Genomic DNA, 27,517 nt, shown 5'->3' with positions numbered 1-27,517 from the left:
GGTAGAGGAGCCAGCTGCCAGAGAGACAAGTTGCCCTTCAGATTTATATTTAAGATGACCCATAAAAAACAGGAAAAGTGTTTTCTCAACACTTGATTTTCTCTAGCTGCTCATGACACAAAGGCTATCAGCAGTTTTGATTCTGCTTCTGATTGTTATTCACATCATAGGCTTCTTTTTATTTGAACCATGCATCTTTATTAATTTTATGCTTCTTTTAATTCTGCTGAAAATGCTTTAAATTATACAGCCATTGCTCTGAAATTTGGTTTGACAACCAATAGGACATAAGTAGCACAGAAATAAATAGAATTTATACTACACTGAAGTAAACTACTACAGCAATCACTACAATTATCATTGCCTTAAAAATAAATAATGCATACATGAAGGCAGGTTTGCATTTCAGTGGACACGCTTCCTTTTCATGACCTTTAGTTTTGAAAACACATTGCAGCTTTTCCAAGTCTTTCAGATTCTGTCTTCATAATTTCATCCCAGTATTAACGTAACTGTTAGAATTCATATCCCTAAAAATACCAGACAAATAAGACAAAAGCTGTTATAATTAGGTGAGACAGTGAGAAAGGAATGAAAGGAATCAAATTAAATGAGAGAGAACCTTGGCTTCTAATATAGCCGTTATCTTTTCTGGCTTGAACTTCTACTTTATGCATGTGTCAAATGGAGGTCGGGGGTAGCTGACTGAAACTTGGTTACAAGACAAATGGGCAGTTCCAGTAAGGCAGCAGTTATGATAAGAAGGACTGTTATTGAAGAGCTGGTTTAAATTATTCTTAGTAATAGCAAAAAAATAAATTTTTTATCCTGAAAAAAATTCTGAGATGTCATAAATTTCTTTTCATGATAACGTGAAATGAAAAATCAAAATCTCAAACATTGTCTCAGTAAGAAAATATTTTAAAAAATAGAATTAGATGAGAAAAAACAATTTTTAGAATGCTGCTGTTCAGCTTGGAATGTTGTCTTTTTTTAACGCTAACTTGCATAAATTTAGAAAATGGAAGAGTAATTTTTTAGGTAAGTTTGTAATTTTATAGTGCTGAAATGGGATATTTTAATGATTCTGAACCTTCCTCACCAAAGCTATAACTTTTCAAAATGAAACCTCATCTAAGAAAGCATCAAATGTAATCCTGTCATATGCACATTTTCAGATTTTGATATTTGGCCCCTTCTCATTAGAAAAGGCTTTATAAAGAGATTCTCTTCTACTTTTGATGGGGCTTTTTGATTTGATGAACTGCAATCTTTCTTTTGGCAAATTGAAGTCATATTGAAATGGTTAGGAATATTCCTAGTGGAATTCTAGCTGTATTTAATCATCGCTAACCTATGATTTAATATGCATTTTAATATGTGGCTTGAACACTTGTGTAGCATTACCTGCTTCAGATTCCTGAATGTCTCGAGGCAGATTGACAGCCAGTGACTTCCCAAATCTCTGTGGCAAATTTAGAAGTGATTGACTGGAACCTTTAACAAGTGGCGATCTCCCAAGCCTGTGTGATACCTTTGGAGCATTATTAAGTATGCTCTCTCGAAAAGCTCTTCCAAATCTTAGGGGCAAATTAGCAAATGGTTTAATGCTTCTTTCTTCTGGATAATTTCTTCCAAATCTAAGAGGCAAATTAGCAACTGAATTTGGCATCTTGCTTGCTGTAAAAGGGTTCATTTTAATGGTATCTTTTGACCCCCAGTCTCCCATTTCTTCAAAATTGAGACTCCTCTGCTTTTCTTCCAAAATATTATCTTTAATCTAAAGAAAAAATAATTTAAAAAAGGATATGATCATTTTATAGGGCATTACTCCAGCTACCAATGACACAAAGTATTCAATTCCCTAGCTCCTTAGAAAGTTGATGGGTAATGGTCTTATTTTTTTTGAATATGTAATTTTTTTTAGTTCTATTTGCTAAACTCCATTGTAACATGAGCTCCTTCATATGGATTACTTCATGTGCTGCTTACCTTTTCAGAACTCTGACCACAAGGTCACATTTCCATATCAGTATCAATAAATGGTTCAGCTCAAATTGTGTCAGTTGGAAATGTTTCTGGGCACAGGTGTCAGTACCTGTGCAATCAGATAAGGTAGGACAGCAGTTGCTGTCAGGTCCACATTTGCTAGTACCACCACCTGAAGTTCTCTGGAGGGCAAGATGCTGAACCTATTTAGTGACTTCACACAGACCCAGACTCTCACTCATCTGGTCTGGATGAACAGGAGGACGGACCAAACTACCCGAGGGTATAGCTCATTTCTTCCTCAGCACTGGGTGCATGCTCTGGACCCAATATTCACCCAGGCTAACAGGGAAGTGAATGGAAAGCTTTTGGGTCGAGTTAACATCTGGCCTTGCAGCATAGAGGTTCCCCCAGTTTTTACATGGCTTTAGTCCTCCGCTAGTACACAAGATGCACTGGGAGCTCCTGCGATCCTAATTTTTGTGCAACCAGCACAAAATGTACATTCTGTATCTATGTTGTCATACTGTAAAGAGCTGAGCCTAGTACATTTCCTGTCTCTTGATGTAAAGGGCAGCTGTTGCCTGAAAAACAGCTTTATCAGTATGATCCTTCTTACAGAGCAGTGTTCTTCCTTCGGCATATTGAAAATCACTTACTTTTGTGACAAAAATAAGTTTCCAGGACTTAACAGCAAATATGGATTTAAATTTTAGTTAAAGACACAAATACTGCTACCAACCTTAATTTCACTTCCTTACCCCTATTTGTCTTCCCTGTGAGCTTCTCCATTTGCTGGCAGAGAACGGGAATGGGCTATTCTAGTTCATCCTTCATGATTAAAACTTTAAATAAACTACCCCTCTGATTACACCTGCACACTGCTTCTGGAAGTACTTAAAAGATAGTGAGCTAAAGTCCAGAGGATTTGGCTAGCATCCTTGAAATTGTATTTTGTTTTGAAGGATGTTTATTATACTGATGATGATAAGTCAAAAAGGGAGGTTGCCTCCCATTTCCTAGGGAGTATTTGCAAGGAAGACATGAAAAATAATACAGATGAAGTGTGCAAATTTCATTTGGCACCTATTGAGACGTAATAAATGTGCAACCCTGCAAAGAAATTTTTATAGGCAATTTCCAGAGTAAAATTTTAAGACCATTAACTATATTAGATTTAAAATGTTCTCTGTTTATCATTATTCTTTGAGTATTGCAAGCATGCCTTTATTAATTTTGGATTAATAATCTATCTGTTATATTATGTGCATAAAATGCCTGACAGGAATGTTAATTGAGGACTCACTGTGTAAGTAAGAAACATTCCAAAAAAAGTTGCAGCCTAATCACAAAGCTGTATTGCAAGAAAATTGAAACACGAGTTGATTTACACAGTAGGTATGTTTGAACAAATGGATTTCTTGAAAATTCTTTCAACAAGCTTTTTTTCATACTGCTAGTGCTGTAATGCTGAATGCTCAGGATCTGACCCACAGTTCCCCCAAACAATGTCATAGTAATGCAGATCTTACCTCGTAGTATTTATCATCACTGTCTTCTCTGCTCTGCAGCCTGGACTTCATCGGTTCATTTAAGCACATGCTGTTTGATGTGAGAAAGACCACTGTAGCTAAGGCAAACAGATTCAGCTTCTTGGTTGAAATGACTTTCATTTTTCTCAAATTAAGCTTACTTAGGGAGCTCAGAATCTGTATGGAAAATAAAACTGACATCTTTTTATATAATCAGAAAACAAAACAAATTTTTTTCACCATGACACCAGTCTCTAAAGCTCCAATTCCCAGTATTAATTAGGGAAGTAATTTGAATATATTTGATGAATGTTGGGAATTTCTTTTGTGAAGCCTTTTAGATAACATAACTTCTTGTTAGGGACAGGCTGACTTTACAAATATTTTCTTCTGGTGAAGTATGTCTTAATTAGCTAATTTTGAGAGCCACAGCTGTAGGATTATACAATAGCCACAATGCTCCATCACTAGGAGAAAAAATCACCTTGTTTCTTTTGTACCGGTGTCCTCAGAAGGGCTATGAAAGGAAGCTTTCCCCATGTAAGAATTCTTCTGCTTAAACAATCCTTTTGGACCCCAGAACATTGTTTATACTTATGTACACCTAGGAATGTTTGTCCCATTGAAGTCCAGCGCTGTGTATTGGAATTGTTGATCAGATCCTAAGAGATGTTATGCATCAGTGTGATCTATTAACATACATAGTGTCTACGCTCTAAATCTGATATATTAATTTGCATTCAGAATGGATTAGGTACATGCTTTTAAAACCCTGCCCACAAGGTAAATTTTTAGAAATTTTGAAGCTGATGTTACATCTGTATTTTTCAGGCCAAATTTCCAACAGTGGTTTTTAAAAAGGCATGTGCCACTTATCTGAATGCAGTGAAAGCACTGGACTACCCATGCATATTCTGGCCCAGAATGAGATTTAGGATGCAGACCAAACCTACCCTTAAAGCACCTATTGAATTGGTTGGTAGATAGGCTGGTGAGGCAGGCTAATATTAGGGGGGGAAAAAAAAAAAGAAGCATATTGTGTTGTTCTTCCATTTGTTATTCCTAAATTCTTGAACTGATTTAAATTAGTACTTAAAATCAGCCCCATGTGGAGGAAATCTGATTGTTTACATTAAGTGCTCACACTGAAAATTGGATTCTAGGTATGTTATTTTGCAATTCAGCACCGGAGTTGTAAAATGTCCATTCCATCACAGCAATGTTGTCCCAAGAGAACATGTTTTATGCTGTGGGCAGCGTGGATAGTATGGACTCTTTATCTGTTGACAGTATGTTACTGTCTTTGCTGCACAGTGAAGCTGATGGATTTGCAAATAACGTCATTTTTTAATTAAGTTGGCTGTTTTGATTGGTGCATGCATGCAGTCATTTCTGCCTTTGATTCTCTGAAACAGATCCTGAAAGCCATAAGAAGCCTTCAGAGGGAAATCCCATTGACAGTGTTGGAAGTGAAAAGGGGGAAGTTTCTCTTAGATGAACTTCCCCAGGTGGAGAGGGTGTCAAAGATTCTGCTCATTTTTTATGTACAAAGACCATCAAATTGCTAGATAGATGAGAATTATATGAGGAAGATAATTAGGAGCTCCTGTGAGAAAAGAGTGTATTTTAATAATTTACTGGCTTTTGTGTGTCACTTTCCTTTGCTGTTGTACATTTACATTTCAATTTTTACATTTATATTTTTGTATTCCTTGTTTCTTTGTGGTGTGCAATCCTTCTGGCCCTGGCTGACAGCGGAAAACGTTGGGTTCAAAGATCATAGAATCATAGATGGGTTTGAGTTGGAAGGGACCTTAACGATCATCTGGTTCCAGCCCTCCATGCCATAGCCAGGGGCTCTTTCCCCTGGATCAGGTTGCTGTGGATCCTCATCCGGGCTGGCCATCCACTTCCAGGGCTGGGACATTGTATTGGATTATGTCACCTAAAAATGTGTATTCTATTTCGTCTGTTGAAAACTGGTTTTGGGAGATGTTTTATCCGTTTCTTGTAACTCCAGGGTGGAGGGGGGCAGATGCCTTCTGATAATGGGCCAGCTGTTAAATCCAGGTGGGGCAGTGTTTCTTATCTCTTTCACCACCCCTCCATCCTCCAGGGGGACATCTTCTGATAATGGGTCATTAAGGCTCACCAATGACATGACACATTCCATCATCCCATGGTGAGATGCTCCACCCAGTGGGGGAGGAGCCAGCTGTTCCCAGCTAGATGAAAACTGGGACTGAAGAACACAAGGTATCCGGTTTTTCCACTGCATTCCTGGAGCAAGACCGGACCCATCTCGTCACCACTGGACTTTCTACAGGACCATCTCTACTCCACAGAACCACATCTGTTGCTCCAGGAGGATTTATTTGGACTGCTTCCAACACCCTGACCATCAAGGTGCCAGGTCGTATCCCTGACCCTGTCAGGGTTTTTTCCAGGATTTGTTTTTGTTTCCTTGCTTGTGTTTTTTTGGTTTTGTGGTTTTGGTTTTTTGTTGTTGTTGTTGTTTGTTTGTTGTTTGTTTTTACTACTACATTTGTATTTTTCTTTTTTTTATATATTCCTAGTGAAAAACTGTTACTCCTATTCCCCTATCTTTGCATGAAAGCCCCTAATCAAAAAATTATAATAATTTGAATGGAAGGGGGTTTACATTCTCCATTCCAAAGGAGGCTCTAGCTTTCCTTAGCAGACAACTGTCTTTCAAAACCTAGACAGACATCCACAACTTTTCTTGGCAACCTTCCAGTGTCTCACCACCCTCACAGTGAAGAATTCCTTCCCTGTATCTAATCCAAATCCACTCTTCTTAAGTTTAAAGCCATTTCCCCCTTGTCCTTTCACTACAGGCCCTTGTAAAAGTCTCTCTCCAGCTCTCTTGTAGGCTCCCTTTAGGTACTGAAAGGTGCTACAAAGTTTCCCTGGAGCTTTCCTTTCCCCAGGCTGAACAACCCCAACTCTCTCAGCCTGTCTTCATAGGAAAGGTTCTCCAGCCCTCTGACCATCTTCATGGCTCTCCTTAGGACCCACTCCAACAGGACCATGTCCTTTTTATGTCAGCAGACCCAGAGCTGGATGCCATAATTCAGGTGGAATCTCATGAGAGTGGAGTAGAGGGGCAGAGTCACCTCCCTCGCCTTCTGGACACACTTCTTTTGATGAAGCACAGGTTATGGTTGGCTTTCTGGGCTGTAAGATCACTTTTCTGGCTCATGTGATGGGAATAAGCACAGTTCTGTATAGTCTCAAGGGGCAGTGGTTCCCCTTGCATTCTCTGAGACTGTTCCACAAGGTGCTTTAGAGTGGGATGTGGTAGATAGGGAGGGAAAAGGCACTGTACCAGTAGTGGTTCATGAAGAGGGCTTGCATGAGCACATATAAACCATGTATGCAGGAAGCAAGAATGCATGATGATGCATTTGTCCTCAGAGTGCCTTGGTAGGAGCCCTCTTCTTAGAATAAGTGACTTAAATAATACACATGGGAGGGAAACAGAATTCTGGGGATACCAAAATTTTGGTATTTCAGTGTCAATGGTGAAAACCTCTAGAGGGAGATCATGTCCTTTTAGTGCTCTGACAGGTCAGGGGCAGCAATTGTCTCTTTTCACCAAGGGCCAGATGTGGATTCCTGACTCTCTGGAGCCTCATGTCAGGGGGCTTCAGTCTGTGGGAATAAAAAGATTTTCCAAGTTCTTTTACTTAATGGTAACAATAAAGAGATACAATAACAAAGAATGCAATTCATACTCTAATATCTATCTAATGTGATCATTTAATACTGGGCCTTCCTTCTATCTAGCTGCTGCTTTATTAACCTCTCTTGATCAATGATCTTGCGATTAACTCTATTAAGATATTTGCCTTCTAAATTAAATAGTATCTGCAAGATACAAAAATTCTCTCTTACACTGTTTGGCATAAATAAAAATTGTGCTTCCCTGGACAGAAAAAGGAAATGTATTGCTGTTGTCCAAGCCAAATCAAGCTTTCTTGCCATTCAGCTTGTCTCCTATGTATGTTGATTTTTTAATCAACATAAAGTGAAGTTTTCAGGTATTTTGTAGGCCAGGCAGTCAGGGAGTTATGTGTCCTTGTACTTTCTAATGGATTAATTTGCCTTTTGATGGCTCTACAGCAGGAACTCCTTGGAAATTTCAAGTGAAGAAATTACAGTGATTGTTCATTACTTTCCTGAGGAAGGACTTGTTAGACCCTACTTCTCAAGTACCAGAATGGATAAATAACATGAGTGTTCTTCATCTATGTGATCATGACTTCAGTAGCAGCATAATCTGGCCTAGCTAACTTCCAACTGTGGCAGCTGAGGCATCCTGTCATGATCTATTAGAATTATTTATTTGCAGAAGGAAGACACATTTGTTGGTGACACATTGTATTGGAGGAGTGGGCTTTTTATTCTTTAATAGCTTCTGCTTGATTGACAAAGAGTCTGATTAAGGCATGTGGAGGGGAAACAGCTCTGGGTATTGTTGAAAATAATTTTTGAGTTCTTAGTCTCTGGTCCTACCCTTGTTTTTTATTGCCATCTTACATTGGTCATCAGCCAAGCTATTCAGAGTACTTTAACATAACTGGACTTCCGTTTTGAAAATTCCCCAGTTCAATAGGAATAAGCTGTGCCATCTACATGTGAAACAAGCCTCACAGGCAGTGACAATTTAAAGAGTTTTCCCACTGGTGCATACTAGGGACTAGGGCTAGGTAATGTTTGCTTCTGGTTTTCCCTTCATTTAATGTAGGTAGGCACATTTTGGCACATAGGTAGGAACATTTTGGCTTAGTGGTGTAAGAGTAAGGTAGATCTGCTCTGTGACAATTTGATGGATATCTACTTTAAAATTTTGACATTAATATATAATTAGTAGTAATGGCAAAAGTAGCTCAATTTCATAAGCAACTCCACGCACAGTTATTTGATTCCAATGAAAGTTTTAATATTGCTCTTTTTTCATATGAGAATATACTGAAAAATTCTTATCCATTATTAACAACAAATTGTGTGAAAATTGTGTGTCATATGACTCATGACACCAATCTGTGCATTTCCATACTGATAAATCATTCATAATATATTCATTTTGCCATTATGTATTATATGAACTTCCTATGGCTCATTTTGAAGCAAGAAGATTAAAAAAATTGTAACTATCTTCATTGGCAAGCAATTTTATTCATTTTTCACCCATTCCTACTGCATGCAGGGGGTTGTGTTGGCTTTTCTGTGTTGTGCTTCAGTTGTGGTGCACAATGCGAGGAGTATTTGCCTGGAATATATATCACTCCAAGCAGGTAGATATACCTCCCCTTCACTCAGTATCCTGTCACTGTATGCAGATGTAGGCCTGGTGTCCCTCTCATGCTGAAAATATATATTTCAGTGACCAGAGGAGCCAGTGAAGCTTGCTTTCCCATAACTTATTGATTGAATATTAAATGACAGTGGGTAATCTCTGAGGTCCAGTAAGGATTAACCTTATTGTAGGATCTCTCTGTGAGCAGTGTCTCTATCCTCTCTTGCTATGCCTGTTATTTCAGAGAGATTTTTTCCATGCCAAATTGAACTGAACTTGAGTTCTAGACTTGAAAGTTATCAAGTGTGACTGACAGACACACACTTACACAGAGAGAAACAGACTTGCTGCATTTCACTAGAAAACCAATACCAAATCAGGAATGGCTCTGCTGAAATATCACAGGTATAAAGCTTCAACATCTGTAAAATTATGTGGACACAGTGATAATTTTGATCTTTATTAATGAGGCATTAGCTCAGCTTTTGGAGTTTTGCAGAATAGGAGAACCTACTCTACTGTGAAAGAATTGAACTTACTCTACTGTGAACGCCCCATTCTTTGTGTACTGTAGCTTGGTATGGAAAAATAACATTTATGAAACAGCCTTCTCTGATTTGCAGAATCAGACCTTTAGTTTTAAACCACATTTTCCCCTACATGTGTCTCTGAGCTTTTCTGTTAGCTGCGTAGTAGTAAACAAAGGACACATGCATACAAATATCAAGGTACAAATAATCTTGTTTTTAGGCTAACCCCTATGAATTAATCACCACTGTTAGAAGATATTTTCCCCTTGATTCCCTGAATCCAGACTATAGATGTGTAACTTTACATTTTAATTTTTCTTTTCCTTGAGCTTTTAGAGCATCAGGACAGCATGAAAGACAGGAAAACAATGAGAGGCTTGAGCTGTTATGGTAACAAGCTGAAAATGACTTTGTCTTCTTGGTAAATAAGGTGTGAACAATAATTCCAGACTAGACACGTTCTTCAATTATACATTTGTATTAGTAATAAAATAAACATGTTTTCAAAAACATTTAAGATATAAATATGTTCCTTTTTATTAAGTATTCTGCAGAGTGTAATACCATACTTACCAATCTACTATAGCTTGTAGCACTCTTGCCCATTCTTGTCTATTAAAAATTAAACCCTTTAACCATACATTATTAAAAGTGCTTTGGTTGGCTGCAAATCAAGAAAGACTTCATAAAGACTTACAAGAACAAGAAATCTGATTAAATATAGAGTCCACAGGCAGCAGTGGAAAGTGCATGAGAAAAAATACAACATTAAATTATGACTTAAAAACTCCTTCAGGACTTTGAAAAATCATGAGTAGATTTTATTCAAGCTAACAATTAACCAAGGGACTCCTAATAGATTCATTATTCTATGTTTTCCCTTCACTTTTTCAGTTTAGAACTTGTGTTAGTTATAGGTACAAATACCTTCATTCCTTGTTCTCCCCTTTTTCAGAATTTTTTTTTTCTTATATATATTATGCTCCTTTAATAGTTCCCCTGTGCCTTGTCTATAAACACAGGAGTTTGAAGATTAAATTATATGTTAGCTGAATTTGGGGTTGCAGGGACTGATTTTCACTTTAGGAAAAAATGTAAACAATTGAGGAGGGGAAAAAAATTAAGGAAAAACACCTGTGTTATGTGGAGTAAGAAAAAGGCTGCAAGCACTTTAGTGACAAAGTCGGAGAAGCAGGTCCAGCTTATTTGAGCAAGCTTCCTGCCAGGGCCACCTCCCAGGAAGAGGGTCAAGGGCTTCTCTGGTTGAAATAGGGCTGAGGAAGGGAGGAACCCACTTGATGAAAAAGAGACAAGATTAACGGTGCAGACAGTGGCCCAGTTCCTGCCGATTTTGTGCAGCAGCCTTTTTTGACGCTTGTACTGGATATTGCTGGACAGTTTGGCTGCTTTAGCACTGAAATTTTTATGGTCTTAGGGGAAAAAAAACCCAAAAAAAGTCACTTTTCTCCCCTACTTTCTCCTTTCTCTCCCCCCCGCCTTTTTTTTTTTTTTTTTTTTTTTTTTTTTTTTTTTTTTTGAATTGTGCTTCCCTCTTCATATGAAATACAGAGGACACATTATTGCACATTATTCTGAAGATCTGATCCTTATGGTGTGACTATGGGATGAGAAGGTTTCTAATGGGAAGACTGGGAATGGTAAGGTGCAAATGGAACCTGTGCACTGTTCTATAGCTCATCTGTGATATCTCTGGGCAGTTGAATGAGGAAAACCCATGAAGAAATAAATAAGGGGAAAAAAAAGCACTGAGAGGACAAATCTAGAACTTGAATACAGGATGGGGCATGCCATTTTCAAATAAAAGGATCTAGAGGAAGACACCAGGATTACTCAGGTTTAATTGCTGCGAGAGTTTGGGACCCGGGTGTATTGAAACAGCTGTGTTCAACCTCTTTCTGTTTTGAAGAACACTTCAATACTGTTACACAGGGTGTCCCTAGTTTATCATATAATCTGATGATTTGGAAGGACACATCAGGATTACCAAGTCCAACTCCTGGCCCTAAAAGGACACACTAAGCATCAAATCATGTGCCTGTCTAAATCTTTATGAGTAAAAAACATTTATTGGTCCTTCTAGAAGTTATCAGTGGTGTCCAGCATTTCTGGTATGGGCTGACAATGGACTGGAAGTGTCACTCTTGAATTCTTGACATATTAGCCTGGGCATCAGGAGCTTTTAATAGAATAGTATTCTTCAAAATCCTTATCAAATGCCAAGTCTGTTCATTTGCTTCTCGGTTCCCTGAACCTTGGGCTGTTTTTTTTAAAAGACAAAATCAAAGAGTTTTAGTCCCAAAAGCAAAGGAGTTCTGGTGGTGGTTGATGCGTTGTAAGGGAAGTGCTAGAAACAATGAGAGCTGTGTGCGGTGCCAGGGCAGTAAAAGAATAAGAGGCAGAAAGCACCAGAGGAGAAGAGCAAATCTGGACAGTCTGTGCAGGATGTTGACCCAAAGCTCTAGTTCCTTGCTCTTGAGTGTAAGAACTAAGTAAATTTTGAGTTATAGGGCTATAATTCCATCGCTGCATTGTGGAGACTTTATAAGGCCACTCGAGCTCTGCTCTTATGGTTTACGATTTCACCACAATCCCCTGGTGGAATTACAGCCCTGTAATTTTTTACAGTAGTGAGCTGCTTATTTTCCTGTTTACGACAGTACATCACTGGAGAAATTGGTAATGGTGACCTAGTCCTATCACATAGTCTCTTATACTCTTGCATTTGTTTTTGAAGAAAAAATTTAAATTGTTCTTTAGAAGCAGGCTGACAGGCTGGGCACAGAGGAAGGAATCTCCTTTTCTGCCTCTCTATCTCTTTAAAGATTATTTAACTTAGCAACTATTTGTCTAGATGCAGGAGAGCATTATGACTACGAATTTCGCATCTCTGTATGGCAAACAGCTGTAAGATTTCTACTTCCACGTATTTTCCTTTCTCTTCCTTGCCCTCCTACTGTATATTAATTTCTCAATCAAAGCTCATCTCACCAGCCTCTTGAACAGGATGTCACCATAATAGCAGGCAGAGGGGAGGTCAGTGTGGATCGCCACAGGTGGATGCCAAGACTGAGGAAGAAACAGTTCTTGGGCTTGATCCCACCATAGCATCATGCCATGGATTTTGGTCCAGAACAGATGGACGTAATGGTTAATTTGATTAGTTGTGAGTGTGGAGGGAGGGAGTCACAGCAAAAGGGGATGAGCACAGTAGGCAGGTAATTTAAGTGTCATATGCTTGTCTGCTGTAGCGTCACAGCCGTATTCTGCTCCACAGGTAATGGTGGCAATTACTTAGTGCTCATAAATAAATAGAAGCATTTAACAATCAGCACAGTTGGCCAATCTACCAATTGTACCCTGAGTACTGAGAGAGAAGGCATCACAAACTTGGCAACAGTTCTGGGGAGCTGCTTAGGAGAGTTAAGTGTTTGAATAGAGAGGTAGGGAATACCCAGAAGCCTTTGATTTTGATGGAAGTACTGACCTTGGCATTTAGAAAAAAACTTGGTGTCTCTGTTAACATCTTTCAGTACAACTTTCAGTGATTTTATGGTAGGTTAAAATTCCTGACTGTGGCCAAAAGGAAATGAACCTGTCTCCACATACAGAATATGTGTCCCCACTACATGTCTGCAGGACTGTGATTTTAGATGAATACAAATTATTGAAAAGGTGTTTCATTACAAATACTGAATTACCACTAATTCGAATCTAGAAAATTGCCATTGTAGTGTCATAGGACCAGTTACATGTGGAGACTCCTTTGTTTCTTTTTGTTGTAAACAACAAAGTGCTGGATGTGACATATGAAAATAATTCTTTTTCTTAAATCTGGGATGTGAAGAAGTATACTAAAAAATCTATCTTAATATCTGATTTGCCAGGACTCCTAAGACTGGACATTTGCTTGATGTCTGCTTTGCCAAGGCTCCTAAGATTTTGCTTTGAGACATTTGCTTTGAGAAAAAGCTCACACATCCACCTCCTTGACACTGAATCTACTGATTTAGAACATAAGCTGGTATTTTCAGGGCACATTTTTAATTAAACTATAGATAAAAAGCTAAAGTACCTAGACATTGGGAAGTGGGTTATAGCTGGTGCCCTCCAAGCACTGGTCAATACAATGCATGCTGCAATTTCAGGTGGGGCATTTTTAGTAAGATTTTAATACAGTTTATCATGGGTTGTTTCATGGTAGTTCCTAAATCAGCTCAGAATTTTCTATATTTTGTTTATTTTTAGACATTCATTATTGGTATAATATCTAAATTATGCTCTTACACAATTTGGCCGCCTTCTTCCTTTGGGCACACACTGCTGTGTGCAAATAAAGGGAAAGCAAAGCAACACCGAAGGATTTATTCAGTAGTGTTTCCATTTAACCACATGGGGGCATGAGATATTTATTTAAGAGAGCTTTTTAGACATACTATTGAGAAATATGAGGAAAGGAAGCCTTCCTGGTAAACTGCAATCAAAATTGTCACTTGCTTTTTCAGATCTTTGTTTGAAATCAAAATACTTAGTAAAAAGTTATTGCAAATGACATTAACCTAAAATACACTAGCAAACAAAAAATATAACATGGACAGGAAAGAATATCAAAATAGATTTTAAATATCCCCATTAGTCAAGCTGGCCTGTAAATATATATTTTATGATGCTATTTTGGCGCCTCTGTGAGCAAAATCTGAAATCTTCCATGTAACACTGCATGTCTGACTTAAACTCAATATTTACATTAAATGAGAAGGAGTCTGTTTTGAAATACAGCAACCTACATCTGGAGTAAATCCATTTCATTAATTGCCCAGATGACATCAATTTTGTCATTCACTTGCAGGGTGAGCACTGTGCACTGTACATTATGGCCCACATCCAGCAAAGCCCATGAAATCATAGCTAATGATATTAAGTGCTTGAAGAATTCTCCTTGAGCACATGCCTTAAGCTGAGTATGTATTGAAATGCATTCCAACACAGAGAAAGTAGCACAATCAAACCCTTAATTAGTTTTAAAATGGAATTCAAAATGCAATGCAAGTCTTTGCACTTTACATTGAAAAAACTGCATGGTTTGAGACTCTCTTGGGACAGACATGACTAAACCTATTTATCCACTTTGGTTTCTGAAGGGAGTGAATGCTCATTGTTTTCTGCTGCCTTTCTCCCCTAAATTTATAAATTTATTTTGCTCAGTCAACTGGTTTGTTTACAGCAGAATATTTATATGATTATTTCTGAGACCATTTTAAATGGATTTTTTTTTTTTTTAATTTATAAGATAATTCACACATTTTATTGGTATTTTAAAGGCTGGAATATTTTTGCTTCTGCTCCTGTAGTTTTAAGTCAAAGCCAAATGAGCAGCAGTAACACTGTATAAGCAAGTGCTCACAGTACCTGAAAGCTTGTTTCTTTTCAAAATAAGTAGAAAAACAGGATTTTCTTCTGCACATTTCTGTCCCAGATATTTAAGCTCACACTGGTCAAAGGAGCTATAAATCTGGGTCTTGTATTTTGAGGCATTTTGTGCTTTCCATTCTGCAGTATTCAGCATGTGCCTTTGACATACTGATATCTGTCTAAATAAGATTGCTGCACACAGGTGAATTCCAAGTCTGAGAGGGAATGCTGTCCTCCTGTTCCTCTCAGAGAGAAGGAACTGAGAAAAGGACTCCAAATTCAATCCATACTTCACCAAAACTTGGAGTACTTGTTTTCTTTAGCTTTGTATAAACTCATTTTTGTGGTAAATATATTTCTGCAGGAAGTCTAAATATTGTCCAGAGTCAGAAGACAGAGGCAAAACTATTTCTGACAATAATGTAGGTTATTGTCAGCACAGCACAGCAGAATATATTCTAGCAGACTACAGCTGTTGGGTACCTTTTCCTAAGCTATACCTTTCTTATGTCAATGCCTGGGCTTGAATCCATTCGGTTTGCTGCAACAGTTTTATCTTCACATCTTGCACTTTTAAGTGCTCTATAGAAGCTTGCCTGAAAATCCTTCCCAAAAAATGCTGAGATAACTTGAGCCTGCCGATCCACTTGTATAACAAAGGAGCTTGCACATCTCTTGACTGTGTGCTCAGCGTTCAAACACAAGCACATGAGAGGAATTGTGACAAGCAGAGCATGAGTCCACATTGCACCCCTGCCCTGGCAAAATGTCCACTGACACCAACTGTGCATTTTCTGTCCCAAAACAGTCTGTAGTAGGTTTGACTGCATTTCTTTGATGTCCACTAAAATGTCTGTTCCTTGTAGCAATGAAGCACTGGTGTATATTAATCCCTAAATCTATCAGCTCACCTCTGTGCTCTCTAAAATGAATGAGGCAATGAACGTGGTGTCAGATGCTGTTTTCCAGTAAGCTTTTCTGATCCACTAATGCATCAAATATATTTGAATTTACTATTCACATAACTTTTTATGGAACACTATTAAGCCAATTTGGTTGATGACCACTGTAACCTTTTTAGTAAGTTACAGCGCAGTGAGGACGCTATTCCTGGATGTGGTTTGCTGTATCATGCACTACGTGCTGATGCCATGACATCCTTGTATAAAGCAGGAGAGCACAGTTAGTTGGTTTTGTTTGTGGGATTTTTTTAAAAGATTGCTTATTTTTAAATTGAGAACTGATTAGAGAGAATGATTTAATACTACTTTCCCTCAAAAGCAACATAGTCTTGGGAAAGGATCAAACAGTCCCTCTAAGCTGGCTACCACCTTCTTGACTTCATGTTGTTTTTAAATGAAACATCTGACACATTCTCCAGCTGGGATGTTATTTTGTTCTTCTTGACAAAGCAATTCAAAATTCACTGAACAACAGGCTGAATGGAAGAGGGGTTTTTTAATTTTTTTTTTTTTTTTTTTTTCCATAGACATCTGTAGCTTTCTTTCAAAGCTGATGTGATCTTTCATCTGGACAAGAAAGGCTTTGATCCAAACTCTAAGATCCCCGTATCTCCCAGTTAATTGGTGTTAGTGAGGTAGGTTTGACAGTCCTTAACGCAGTCTGTGGAATTCTTTGCTGTGTTAAGACCTGTCTATTGTGGCTCAGTCAGCTCAAAGACCTCAGCTTTCTCTTGTTTTACTTCTGTCCCACTGGGGATGTTTGCAGTTTTTATGTCCTTTCATTATTTTCTCTTGTAAAACCACGGAACGCTAACAAAGCAAAACTCCTGTGAAACTGAACAAAAGCAATGTCCTACAGACATTCCTGTAACCTTTGGTTTTCACACAAACTCACAGATAAGAGAAGAGGGATTGCATTAAAAATTGAACTCTTCGTTTTTGATAACTTGCTTGCTTTTGGGGGTGATCATGACTGTAATATATTTGTTATTTGATCATCCTGTAATATATTTGTTAATTGAAACAGTACAAGCAAGCATCATAGCTCCTACCATGTGTATATGAGTTGAGCACTGTGCATAATAAAATATTATTCTCTAAAGAAAATTGCTCATTTTAAAATCCATATTTTAGTGTGATTAATTTAAAAAAAAAAAAATCTGTGCCCTTCCTTCATGGTAGGACAGAGCAGAATAAAGAAAATATTTTCTTCTCCACTGTGTACCATTTTACATTGAGGGTAATAACTTGGCAAAGAGCTCTTACTGTATGGGGCTTTTTCACGTGTTCCTGTGTTACCGTGGACTGTACACAGTGAATGGACACAGGCTCACAGCCACACTGTGACTGTAATTAGTGAGGAGACAGGAAAGAAATGCATAAAATTAATTTCCTTTTCTGGTTCAGGGGCACTACAAAACCCTGTCACTCTTCCCTCAGGGTGCACTGCAACTCTATGTTCCCATACCTAGACTTCAAGAAATATTACAACTAAAAAGGAAAAGAACACTAATAATTACAATAACAAAGCGTTAATATTATACCTAAAGAGCACTTAGAATTTTCTGGGTAGATAGTCCAGGTTTCTAAATATGAAAAACATGATGCTTTGTAATCCATCCTTTTTCCAATGGAGCTTTTTCTCTTAGACAGCCTAACAAATACAATTATCCAGTTAAACTTCATATTTGAAAAAATATGTACCCAAAAATGTGTCAATTTTTTTCCTACAACAACTATTAATCTCATAAATTATATTATGTTTTTGCTTAGACCCTACTCACTTCTTTACCTTTACAGCTATGACAAAGCTACAACTTCACCAGAAAATGCAACTTCTTCACTTGTGTGTGAGATGGTGGGAGTGAACGTCATGAAAAATCATAGGTGAAAAGTATTCTTAAGTAGATGACTCAATCAAATACTTTCAGACCCTGCAGCTGTCCTGTTTCTGAGGACCTCTGGGCAGTGACAATTTGCCAGCTATTCTTTAAGGTACAGGAAGCAATGAAATAGAGAACCATTCTCGTTTAAGTATCATGCTGAGCTGTTGCAGCATTGTTTTGGGCGCTGGCAACAATCCAAAAGCTATTGACCATAGAAGTACTGAAAAATCTGACTCCAAATCACCTCAACATTCCAGAACTACATTTTGGAAAGAGTGGAGCATCTTTGTGGTGTGTTTATTGTCTGTTAAGCTGGAGGGTAAGCTTACTCAGGTCCTGATACCTGATCATGAGAGCATAATGCGAATTTCAATATTGAAAATATTAAAGATGAAAGTAGAGATTCCTCATCCACCAGGCATAAAAAGCACAATGCGAAAACTATTATTAGCTGATATGTTTGAGAAACTATGTGACAGCTATGACCTTGCAGCTGTTATTGATTTTGGCAGTTAGAGGTTTAATATTGATTAGAAACTGATATAACACTGACATGCACATATCCATTTCTTTCTGAATATATGTCTCATCTTTTTTCTTCAGGTTCATCTCTAGAGCAAAGATCTCAGAGTTCAATGCACTACTCAATAGTAGCTTCTGCATCCCACAGTTATTTTTTTTTTAGTGCAGACTATTTCTAAGAGTTGATTGGAAGGCAGTGCCTTTGAGCTACAATGAATTTGGATATCTGCAGAGGATAAGGTTTGATCTTAAGTAGGAAGCTCAGGTTTGTGGGGGGAAAAAAAAGGAAGAAGAATTAAATGAGGCTGCAAAAAAAGATTTTTACATTGATGAAAAAAATCCATCTCACCATTGTAAATAAGAAGAGAAGGCAGCATATAAATGGAGACAGACTTATGATTGGTTTTCCTAATCAGGGCCAAGACAGAAGACTGTTGAAAGAGCTAGTCCTGTGCTCAGTGAAGAAGAGATATTTCAGGATAAAAACTCTTTTCATGAGTAATGCTGACAGGCCCACACTGTAACTATCTGTGACAAATGCGTCGGTGGACAATGAAATTGTTCAGGTGTGGGTGACTTGCAGGTTTTGAGGAGAAAGGGAGAGACATACAGATCTAGTGGCGGGCTCCTTGGGTGAGAAGGTCACTTAGTCCATGCTGGGCTCCATGACTCTGTGTAGGCTGTACCCTGGAGGGTTTGGCCTGCCATAGTCTGATCTGTTGTCCACACCAGCAGCTTCTGCCTCCTGTGGGATGTAGCACCTGGTCTCTGTATCTGAGATTTGCAGCCTTCAAACAGCCATGCCCATGCTGCTCCAAGAGCTTCCTGGTTTTGTTGAAACAGCCACAGACTGCCACTTTTAGAAGCCATGGTTGCAAGTGAAGGACACAAGAATTATTATTCCAGTCTCGCAGCTGTGAGAAGGTGCTCTAGAGTCTGAAGAAGAGAACTTACATAACCAAGTGCATTAAGCAGCTCCTGTAGGAGCTGCCACTCATTTTGGACTGGGGATTTTTGTTTGTTTGATTGTGTTTGAAGGGTGCAACAATTTATTTTTAGCGTGGTAGTGTGTAATTTTTCCATTGGCTGACTTAGGAAAGTGTAACAAATGTAGTGATTATTCTCTGGCGTCCTGAGACAAGTGCCGGGCTGTTTCCATATCACTACTGAAATCTGAAACCAATGAGCGATTTGGGCCAGTTGTTAAGTTACATACATAAAATCTCCTACATGAGCTTAGGGTTTTTCTCATGTTTAAGCACCTAGGGTTGATTCAAAGCAACTGATGGAAAAAACAGGCTTCATGCATTAGACATGAAAGGCATTTGAATAAATTCCAGTTCGGCATTTACATCTGGCATTTTCAAGATTTACTCTTATCTCACTTCCTTTCAAGAAAATTGGGATTGTGCTTTACCCAGCTTTTCAAGCAATTCCAGATAAATACCTCTGGAGAAAAGGAATCTGGCTGAAGAATGTACTTGCTTCCTTTACTTATTCACCATTTCAGCAACAAACCCAGGCAGCTTTTTATTTTTACCCTCTTCAGGGCTGAATGTGTCAGAAAGTTCAGTCACAGCCCAAGGAGTTTCATTTACTTATTGCTAACATTTTGGATTGGCATGGATGTAATCTCGTTAAGGTATCCGTGGAGAATGACACGAGGAGGGAAGTAGCTTCTATTGTTTACTTGTACTATATGTTGGGATAATCTGTGAAGCCCTAGTGGAGTTGTAACTCTGAACATGCTGATCAGAAGCATTAAGGAAATTAACATAAAGCTCTATTAATGGCTTAAGGGAATCTGACTAAACAAACAAGGCCACACTGAGCAATAAATGTGAGTCTCAGACTGCACGAATTTCCTCATAACTGCTCTAATTAATTGCTACAAAAGATTAATTTTATAATACAGCATGCATATCAAAGGGAATAGCTTTGTGATTTAAGTGTTACGTGTCTCCCTGGGAGATTCAGGTTTAGTTCTTCATGCAGCTGTTGTCAGCCTTCCAAAATATAATAGCTAAAATGTATTTCTCGGATTTTACTGCTGGAGTTTCTGTGGAATAAAGACCTCAGACCTTCTTCTGCTGAAGTCAGTGGCAGGTTGCTATTAATTTCAGTGGAAGCAGAAGCAGGTACACAAATATTAAAACCAAATTCTGCTTTGAAACTGTGTTTGCACTTTTTCATAAATTTAAAACCAGGTTATCACACACAAAATATCCCTGCCAAAACCCTGCTTTCTAGTAGTGGTTCAGCTATACGTGGTGACATGAGCTCTGTACACCTCCTTTACAAGTTGGATGTATAATTAGCTTAAATTGATTGCATTGGTTTCTGAATCATGATGTGGTGTAATTGTGATTTAGTGTGTTTGGAAATGCAGCAGAGCCAGGCTATAAAATTTCTTGTGAAATATGTTAGAGGAGATGACTGTAATAGACTGCCTTTGCATGACCTCTTCTTTGGTCAGTAGTTAAATTCTGCCTTATCCAGAAAAATGTGAGGCGGGGTTCCTTGGAGGAGTTTGAGCCCAGTATGTGCTTTCTTTTTGGACTGAAGCAAAGGACATCCATGACGCTTTTTTATATGCTGCTCTACTGCTGTATATTAACCTGTATATGGAAGTCCAAACTGGGAATTTCAGGTTAGAGGGCAGAGTAGCTGTCTAAGAGCTCAGGCATACAGGACAGGACTCATACCAGATAAAACTATTTTCTTCCAGTCTAGTTATCTTTCTGAGGTGGTTGCTCTCATGTTCCAGGGAGAAAAAAAATATGTATTTTTCAAGTGCAATTCCTCTGACTTCAAGACTTGCATTTTAGGAGAAGGTGGATGGCACCAAGACTGTCTCACTAACTCTAATTTTGATTCTATGAATCCCAGCTGCAACCAATCTGTTGCTTGAAATAGCTGCCAGTGTTGTCTTTCAGTGCCACAACTGAACTTGTGGTATCTATATGAACACTTTAAGTGACAGCAAAAGTAAGACAACATGGCTTTGATTAGTCCCAGTGAAGAGGGTGAAGCCAAGTCAGATAATTTTATATTTGCAAGGCCATGCACATAGGAAGTGTACTGATAGCTCAGCTGGTGTGTGATGCCCCAGCTGTACATCTGAGCCCAAGGGGTCATCAGCCAGGCTTGTTAATCACCTCAGTGAAGAACTGTCAAGCAGAACAATGGTCCTCTACTTGTAGATCTTGGCTGAAACTGTTATTTGATGGTTGGCCTGATCTTTCCTCTCCAAAAACTTGTGAATGGAATCCAATAATGATTCTTGGTTTATTTTGACAAGTGTTTCCATTGCTTCCCCCTCACTTAGTATTTATCTACAAGAGCCAAGTTGGAGGCTTATGTTTTAAAGAAAATGAATGGTGAAATAAGACTCTGCATTCAGAATAAGCAGCCTAACTAGGTGACCAGATTTTCAAAAATGCCAATTGCCCAGAAAAGACTTCCAGCCCTAGAGACCATTAAAAAAATCTTAGCTTTGTAACTGTTATTACAATTATTATTTATGGGTATGTATTGCAGTAGTATTCTGGCAGCGCACAAAGAGCCATTGTGTGGGGCACTGTACGACCACAGAGGCGAAAGTTACACAGATTAAAATTCCAACTGCCTGTTCCATGGTGGAAACAAACTCAGAGTATGCACACCTCGCTCAGCCACCCCCTCCCTGGAAAATGTCTGTCAGCTATTCAAATGCTCTACTTTTTAAATGAATCTGTCAGCCAGTAGCCTTTGCAGGGCAGAAGATGAGCCAGGAAGCTTTGTCCAGTGCACCCCATCATTTCTGAGACCCCTCTGGACACTGGTTAAGGGCCCTCTCTGCTGCTCTCCATCCCTGGGCACGTCACAGTCACTCAGTGTGAGCCCAGCCAGTTTTCTCCACGCAGCACTAATGGCTTTGGCTGAAGTGACAGGTCCCCTTATTTGTGGCTGTTTCTGTGCCTTTCACGCCCAATCAAAAATGTTTACAAAGGTGCAGTCAGGGAATGAAGGAGAGGGGACCAGAAGAAAAGAAATCCAATTTTGTTTGGAAACAGTTTCAGAGCTTAATTAGTAGAGAGGGGGGTGGGAAGGGGGGCTGAACAGGTGGTGTATTATTCTGCCAGGGATCTTCAAAAGCGAGGGAGTGCATATTGTTGGTTTTCTGCAGAATGAAAAATGAGAAGGTCGACAGTACCTGGATACCTAAGAGCAGGTGAGCCGCTGAAGTAAGGTCAGAATTATGCACATATACGCACTCAAAAAATCTGCATAGAAAAAAAAATTCCTTTTTACCCACAAGGGGACAGATCCCAGCTCCACATCGGAGATTTACATGGATTCATATTCATTACATTAGCAGTAGCCACATTTAGCAGCGATTCCCAAAGGAGCAGGAAAATGATGGCCTCGAAGAAAGCTGCCACATTTCAAACTCTCCAGCTGTGCCGTGCCACCATTGCTACATTCCACTGCCAAATGCAGTAATTTATGAATTTGTCTTTTTTATCTGAAAAAAATGTTAATTTATGGAACGAAGAGAAAAATAGGAAAGCACTAACATGCCTGAAAAAAAAAAAGTCTGTATTTTCCTTTAACTGCTTTATAACTATTTCTCTGATGCTGTAAGTGTTATTTGTGTTCATAAGGTCATTATTATTTTGCATTAGATGCTTAAAAGAAAGCAGGGGTGCCAGCAGATAGAGCATTCCAGCTTACAAAAGAGTCATTCTAAAGACATGGTAGCCCATCAAGACTACCACAGAGTTTGAAAACATAGAGAATTAATTACGAACAGTAATGATTTTTTGCTTTGTTTATTTAAGTATTGAGCATGTGCCATAAAAGAATAATAGATATTGCGGTTGTTTCAAGAAAGCTATTTCATGTTGCATTGGATGGAACTATGTACATCTGTTCTGGTGGGGCAGACTAGGACTTATACTTTTTTATTATAATTATTAATTTATTAGTAGAGTGAAGCAAAGTCTTTGTAATTTGGCTGACACCAAAAGGGAAAAAAAGATTACTTCTAATAAAATATCTGTCCCTCCCTTAGCATTGTTACTGAAAGCATCAAGCAGAGCTGTCTACGGGACCACTGAAAGAGTTTGCAGGCTGAAAAATATGTGCATAATAGTCCTAGTTATGGGTTGATTCTATTTTGCAGTGTTTCAGTTTTCAATCCAAGGAAATTAAATCACACTGTATAATTTTTTGGATTTTGTAGAGTATCTTAAGGCAAGAAATCTGAAGTATGGCTTTCTGTAAAATTTTTGTACCTTGTGAAGCACCTTGGTGGAGTCCAAGAGCAGCTCTGCTAAGGCTTCCTTATACTGAAATTTAGTAAGTTCAGCACTACCACTGAGATAGTTGTATCACAGGATAGAACCTTTCTAATTCAAATAATTTTGCTACTGTGGTGTTGAAAGGAATGAAGATCCTCTTCAAGTGACAGTAGTTCACATCCAGGGAAATCTGCCAGCAGATCAGCAGGTAGAGCTGTTGGAAAACCTTTATGTGCTCCTTTGTGAAACCAGGCATTTATAACGTTGACTAATTATGGTGTCTTCCCCCTGGTGCTCAATTATTCCTAGTTTTATGGGCTACTTAATGAAGCAAAATTCTCCATTAGTTTTTAAAATATCTTTACCATCTAATGCTAGGGGCTGTCTTCTCAAAATTGTGTCTGCCTGGACCAAAGTCCCTTGCTCTGTTGACAAAATGGAGGCAAGACACTGATAGAAGGAAATAATCAGCTCAACACTCTAGGAAGGAAAGGCACATTTTTTACCTGGCTGGTGAAAAAACAACTGTATGGGGTGAAAAAAAACCCTTTATGACGACTCAGCTCCATCTTGCCCTGCACCCAGGTAATACAAGATTAACAGCTCAAGAGAAGACAGGAACTCTCCAGTGGTCTCTATCCCGACATCCCATAGCTGAAAAGAGCCAGCATGCTGTGCCTGCTGTGTGCTGCCTGCGGCACAGCAACCAGGTGACATCTATGAGCAAGGTCCTCAAGTGCCCTTGAGAGCAGGCAGAGAGCGTTTTGCTATGAGTCAAGAGGAAGGCTGGCACTGTGTCCCATCTCACGGGGCTTAGTCAACACTGAATTCTCTAAACATCTCTAGATATCTCCTAGGTTCCCTGGCCAGTGAAGAAAGGAACAAAGCAGACGTGGTTTTGTCTCCTACCTCAAAAAGTCATTCTAATACATCATTGATCCTTTTCATTGAACGTGGTTCCCCTTATTTCACTTCAGAGTTTTACCTGTTTAGTTTGTTCTATTCCTTTTCCTTGCTCCCATACTGAAAATAATCTCCTAGGCTCTCAAGTTTGTTTGCTGCTAGTGTTTAGGAACTGCGAATCAAAGTCTTCTTTCACTTATAAGCCTTTCATAATGCCTCTGGTTTTGGTCATGGTATGTAGGATTTACACCCGTGTAAATGAAATCAGTACATGACCCATGACAGGGGCTCCTTAGCGATCTTTTTTTTAGGCTGTGTAAATTAATTTTTGTTGAGTTTCCTCTCAGGATAGCATAAATTATGAGACAAAACCCCATAATTCACTGCTAGGCGAGCAGCAGTTACTCCCCCTCTACCACTTTTCCTGCCAAAATTATGGGAGAATAGCTGGTGATCTCAGCTCATATTTGCATGGCATGAATGAGAACAGGACAGAAAAATGCTTGCTCAGGAGTCATGAAGACGTGCACCCATTGTTGCCACTGCCTTGCTTCCAGTGTGGGAAATGCGTCGCAGAAGAGAGGCACTGTCTGTGCCCTCTTGCTTCTTGGCTCCTCTTAATATGCAAAGGAGAGGATATTATTGTCACATAGAAATTGTGTGCTGATGAATGCACAAAATATTGTACTGGATGTTCCTGGCTACTGAAATTGCATCATCAAGGTTCTTTTTTTCTTTCCTCTTCTTTGATTGAAGAGCTCACTGTGTAAATATTAATGATAACTACCAAGAGGCAGAGGAGAGTTTCAAGAGACCTGGCCATTTGATGTCAGCCCTTTAAATCATGGTAATATTTCTCCTTGGGCTGTGTTCTAGAGGTCATGCCCTGTACTTGGCCCACACAGAGACTGCTGCCTGATGGAAGCCCTAAAAAATGCGAGGCTCATCATTCCACTTGATCTGAGAGCTACATCTGCAGGTATTGAGACGGGCTGTGACTGCCTCTGACCGCTGGCCAGCCATGCATCAGCCACCCCCTCGGAAGAGCTGGAGTGGCTCAGGTGTCAAAGAGCAGAGCTTGAGAGACAAGAAGCCCTGCAAACCCCCAGTTCACAGAAGCAACGTCACAGCATAGGCTGCTGAATCAGGTGGTAAAAGTGAAGCAGATAATTGCGTTGGCTGACACACTACCTGTTGTACTGCAGTCAAACCAGCCCAGCTCAGTGAAGATGCCCCTGGCTTCTAGCACAAATCCAGTAATTCCTTGCATTATGCAGGTGGAGATTACAGCAGCTTGGAGTTTTCAGTTGTTTTGGTGACCGCTCTGCTTCATTTCTATTTGCTAATGTATCATCATGCTTCTGAAATTCGCTTAACCTTCTTTATTGACTTCCCAATGTAAAACTATTATTATAAGCCCAGTCATATTTAGCAACGACTGAAGTTTTTCATCTTGAGATTCATCCCTTACTCTCTGCTGAACTGTGAGAGTGAGTTACTACCTTGTAAGTGACTCACAGGTATTTATTATTCTGTGTATAAAGGTCAGGTTTTAATGTTCTGAGTGATATATGGACATGGCTCAAGATCAGGCAGTCTTGAATGATAGGTCTTAAATTATGATCCTGTGGAAGAGGAAAGAAATGAGAAATCACAACTTTTGTTAAACAAGCTTGAAAAAACACTTGCACATACATGAGCTGGTGGTGGAAACCTGCCAATTTCAGAAGCTGGTTTGCTAAGCCATGGTATTGTGGCTCATGGAGCCCAGCTTGGAGAACTGAGATGGAACTTTCGAGAGCCAGATTAATGTCTTTTTTCTTTCTTTCTTTCTTTCTTTCTTTCTTTCTTTCTTTCTTTCTTTCTTTCTTTCTTTCTTTCTTTCTTTCTTTCTTTCTTTCTTTCTTTCTTTCTTTCTTTCTTTCTTTCTTTCTTTCTTTCTTTCTTTCTTTCTTTCTTTCTTTCTTTCTTTCTTTCTTTCTTTCTTTCTTTCTTTCTTTCTTTCTTTCTTTCTTTCTTTCTTTCTTTCTGCTACTCTCTCAAAGCGGAAAGATTCAGTATTAATAGATAGCAGGGCTGATAGCAGACTGTTAAAGGAGAATCCCCAAATACCGTTCTGAGTGTGTCTTGACAAATCTGCCGGGACCTCTTGGTGACTTTGCCTACACCTGTGCAACAGAGCTGTCCTCAGGCATCTTGCTTTGTTACACATGTGCATAGCTTTTAGGCATTCTTTTGTTGAGTGGATCAAAAACTGTAGTACCTTTGTGGGTCCTCCTGCAAATGCACATACCCTGCAGTACAATTTTCAAGAATTCAGATCTTGGGCTCCAGTTTAGAAGGACGTGTAGGTGACAGAAGGGCAGCATTGGCACTTCTTTGCTTTCTGCCTTCCTGCAGGGGGGCAAAAGAGTGACCACAAGAGTTGCACAAGTAGTGTGGCTTTGAAAGGTAGAGGCAGGACTAGAGCATAACACAACTCCTGGTGCTCCATGAGGCTGGCAGTCCCTGTGAGCTCTGCCAAAAGTGTAATACAAATCAGTCCAGGGCAGGGTAGGGAAAAAATGTTGAAAACTGGTTCAAAGATGCCTTCTTATTTCTCCTCCTGAGCTCTTCTAAGAAAGAGTTTTTTGTAGTGGAAGATTTAGCCACAAGCCCTATATTATTAAAATGTTTTACACAGGCAGTGTACTCACCCTCAAAAGACTATGGAAATATAAGTAAAAAAAAAAAATCTATGTGGTTTTATATCTGGTAGAGATGAAATTCTGCTATTTTATTAATCTGTTTTTAATGTTGGTGACAAGAGTTCAAACCTTGCTCACAAAGTGGCAGTTCTAGCTGTCAGCACTCACATGCCCTGACTTTATTTAGAAACTGAACATCTAACAGATAATCCTTACATATAGCTTTTGTGGGTTTGGCTACCTGAAAGAAAATATGGAATTGGTGGAGAATGTAATCCATGAGCTCTTTTAACCTGCAGCTCTCTGTATCTTCATGTCTTTTACTACCTGAGAACAGGAGTTTTATCTGATTATTTATACCTAGGCTGTGATAAACAAAGTGCAGAAATGCATAATGAAACTAAGATTGGGCAAAATCTTATTGAATTTGGGTGCTGGGACTTAAGTGCGAAAAGGAGTGGCAGTGAT

The 27,517-nt window shown here is 39.0% G+C and overlaps 1 protein-coding gene across 1 annotated transcript in view; it reads right to left on the bottom strand.

Annotated features, from left to right (window-relative positions):
- Positions 1 to 84: 84 nt before the first annotated feature.
- Positions 85 to 27,517, bottom strand: part of NPVF (neuropeptide VF precursor) — a 54,804-nt gene continuing 27,371 nt past the window's right edge. The window contains exons 2-4 of the mRNA XM_040072707.2: positions 3,522 to 3,698; positions 1,408 to 1,780; positions 85 to 530 (exon numbers count right to left, since the gene is read on the bottom strand). Of these exons, the coding sequence (XP_039928641.1) occupies positions 523 to 530; positions 1,408 to 1,780; positions 3,522 to 3,662 (522 nt within the window). The 5' untranslated portion in view covers positions 3,663 to 3,698 and the 3' untranslated portion in view covers positions 85 to 522. The remainder of the gene's footprint in view (positions 531 to 1,407; positions 1,781 to 3,521; positions 3,699 to 27,517) is intronic.

This window comes from Hirundo rustica, chromosome 1, assembly GCF_015227805.2.
Source record: "Hirundo rustica isolate bHirRus1 chromosome 1, bHirRus1.pri.v3, whole genome shotgun sequence".
Classification (NCBI taxonomy): domain Eukaryota; kingdom Metazoa; phylum Chordata; class Aves; order Passeriformes; family Hirundinidae; genus Hirundo; species Hirundo rustica.
Note: the sequence above shows the minus strand (reverse complement) of the source record. Positions and strands in the feature narration are given on the sequence as shown.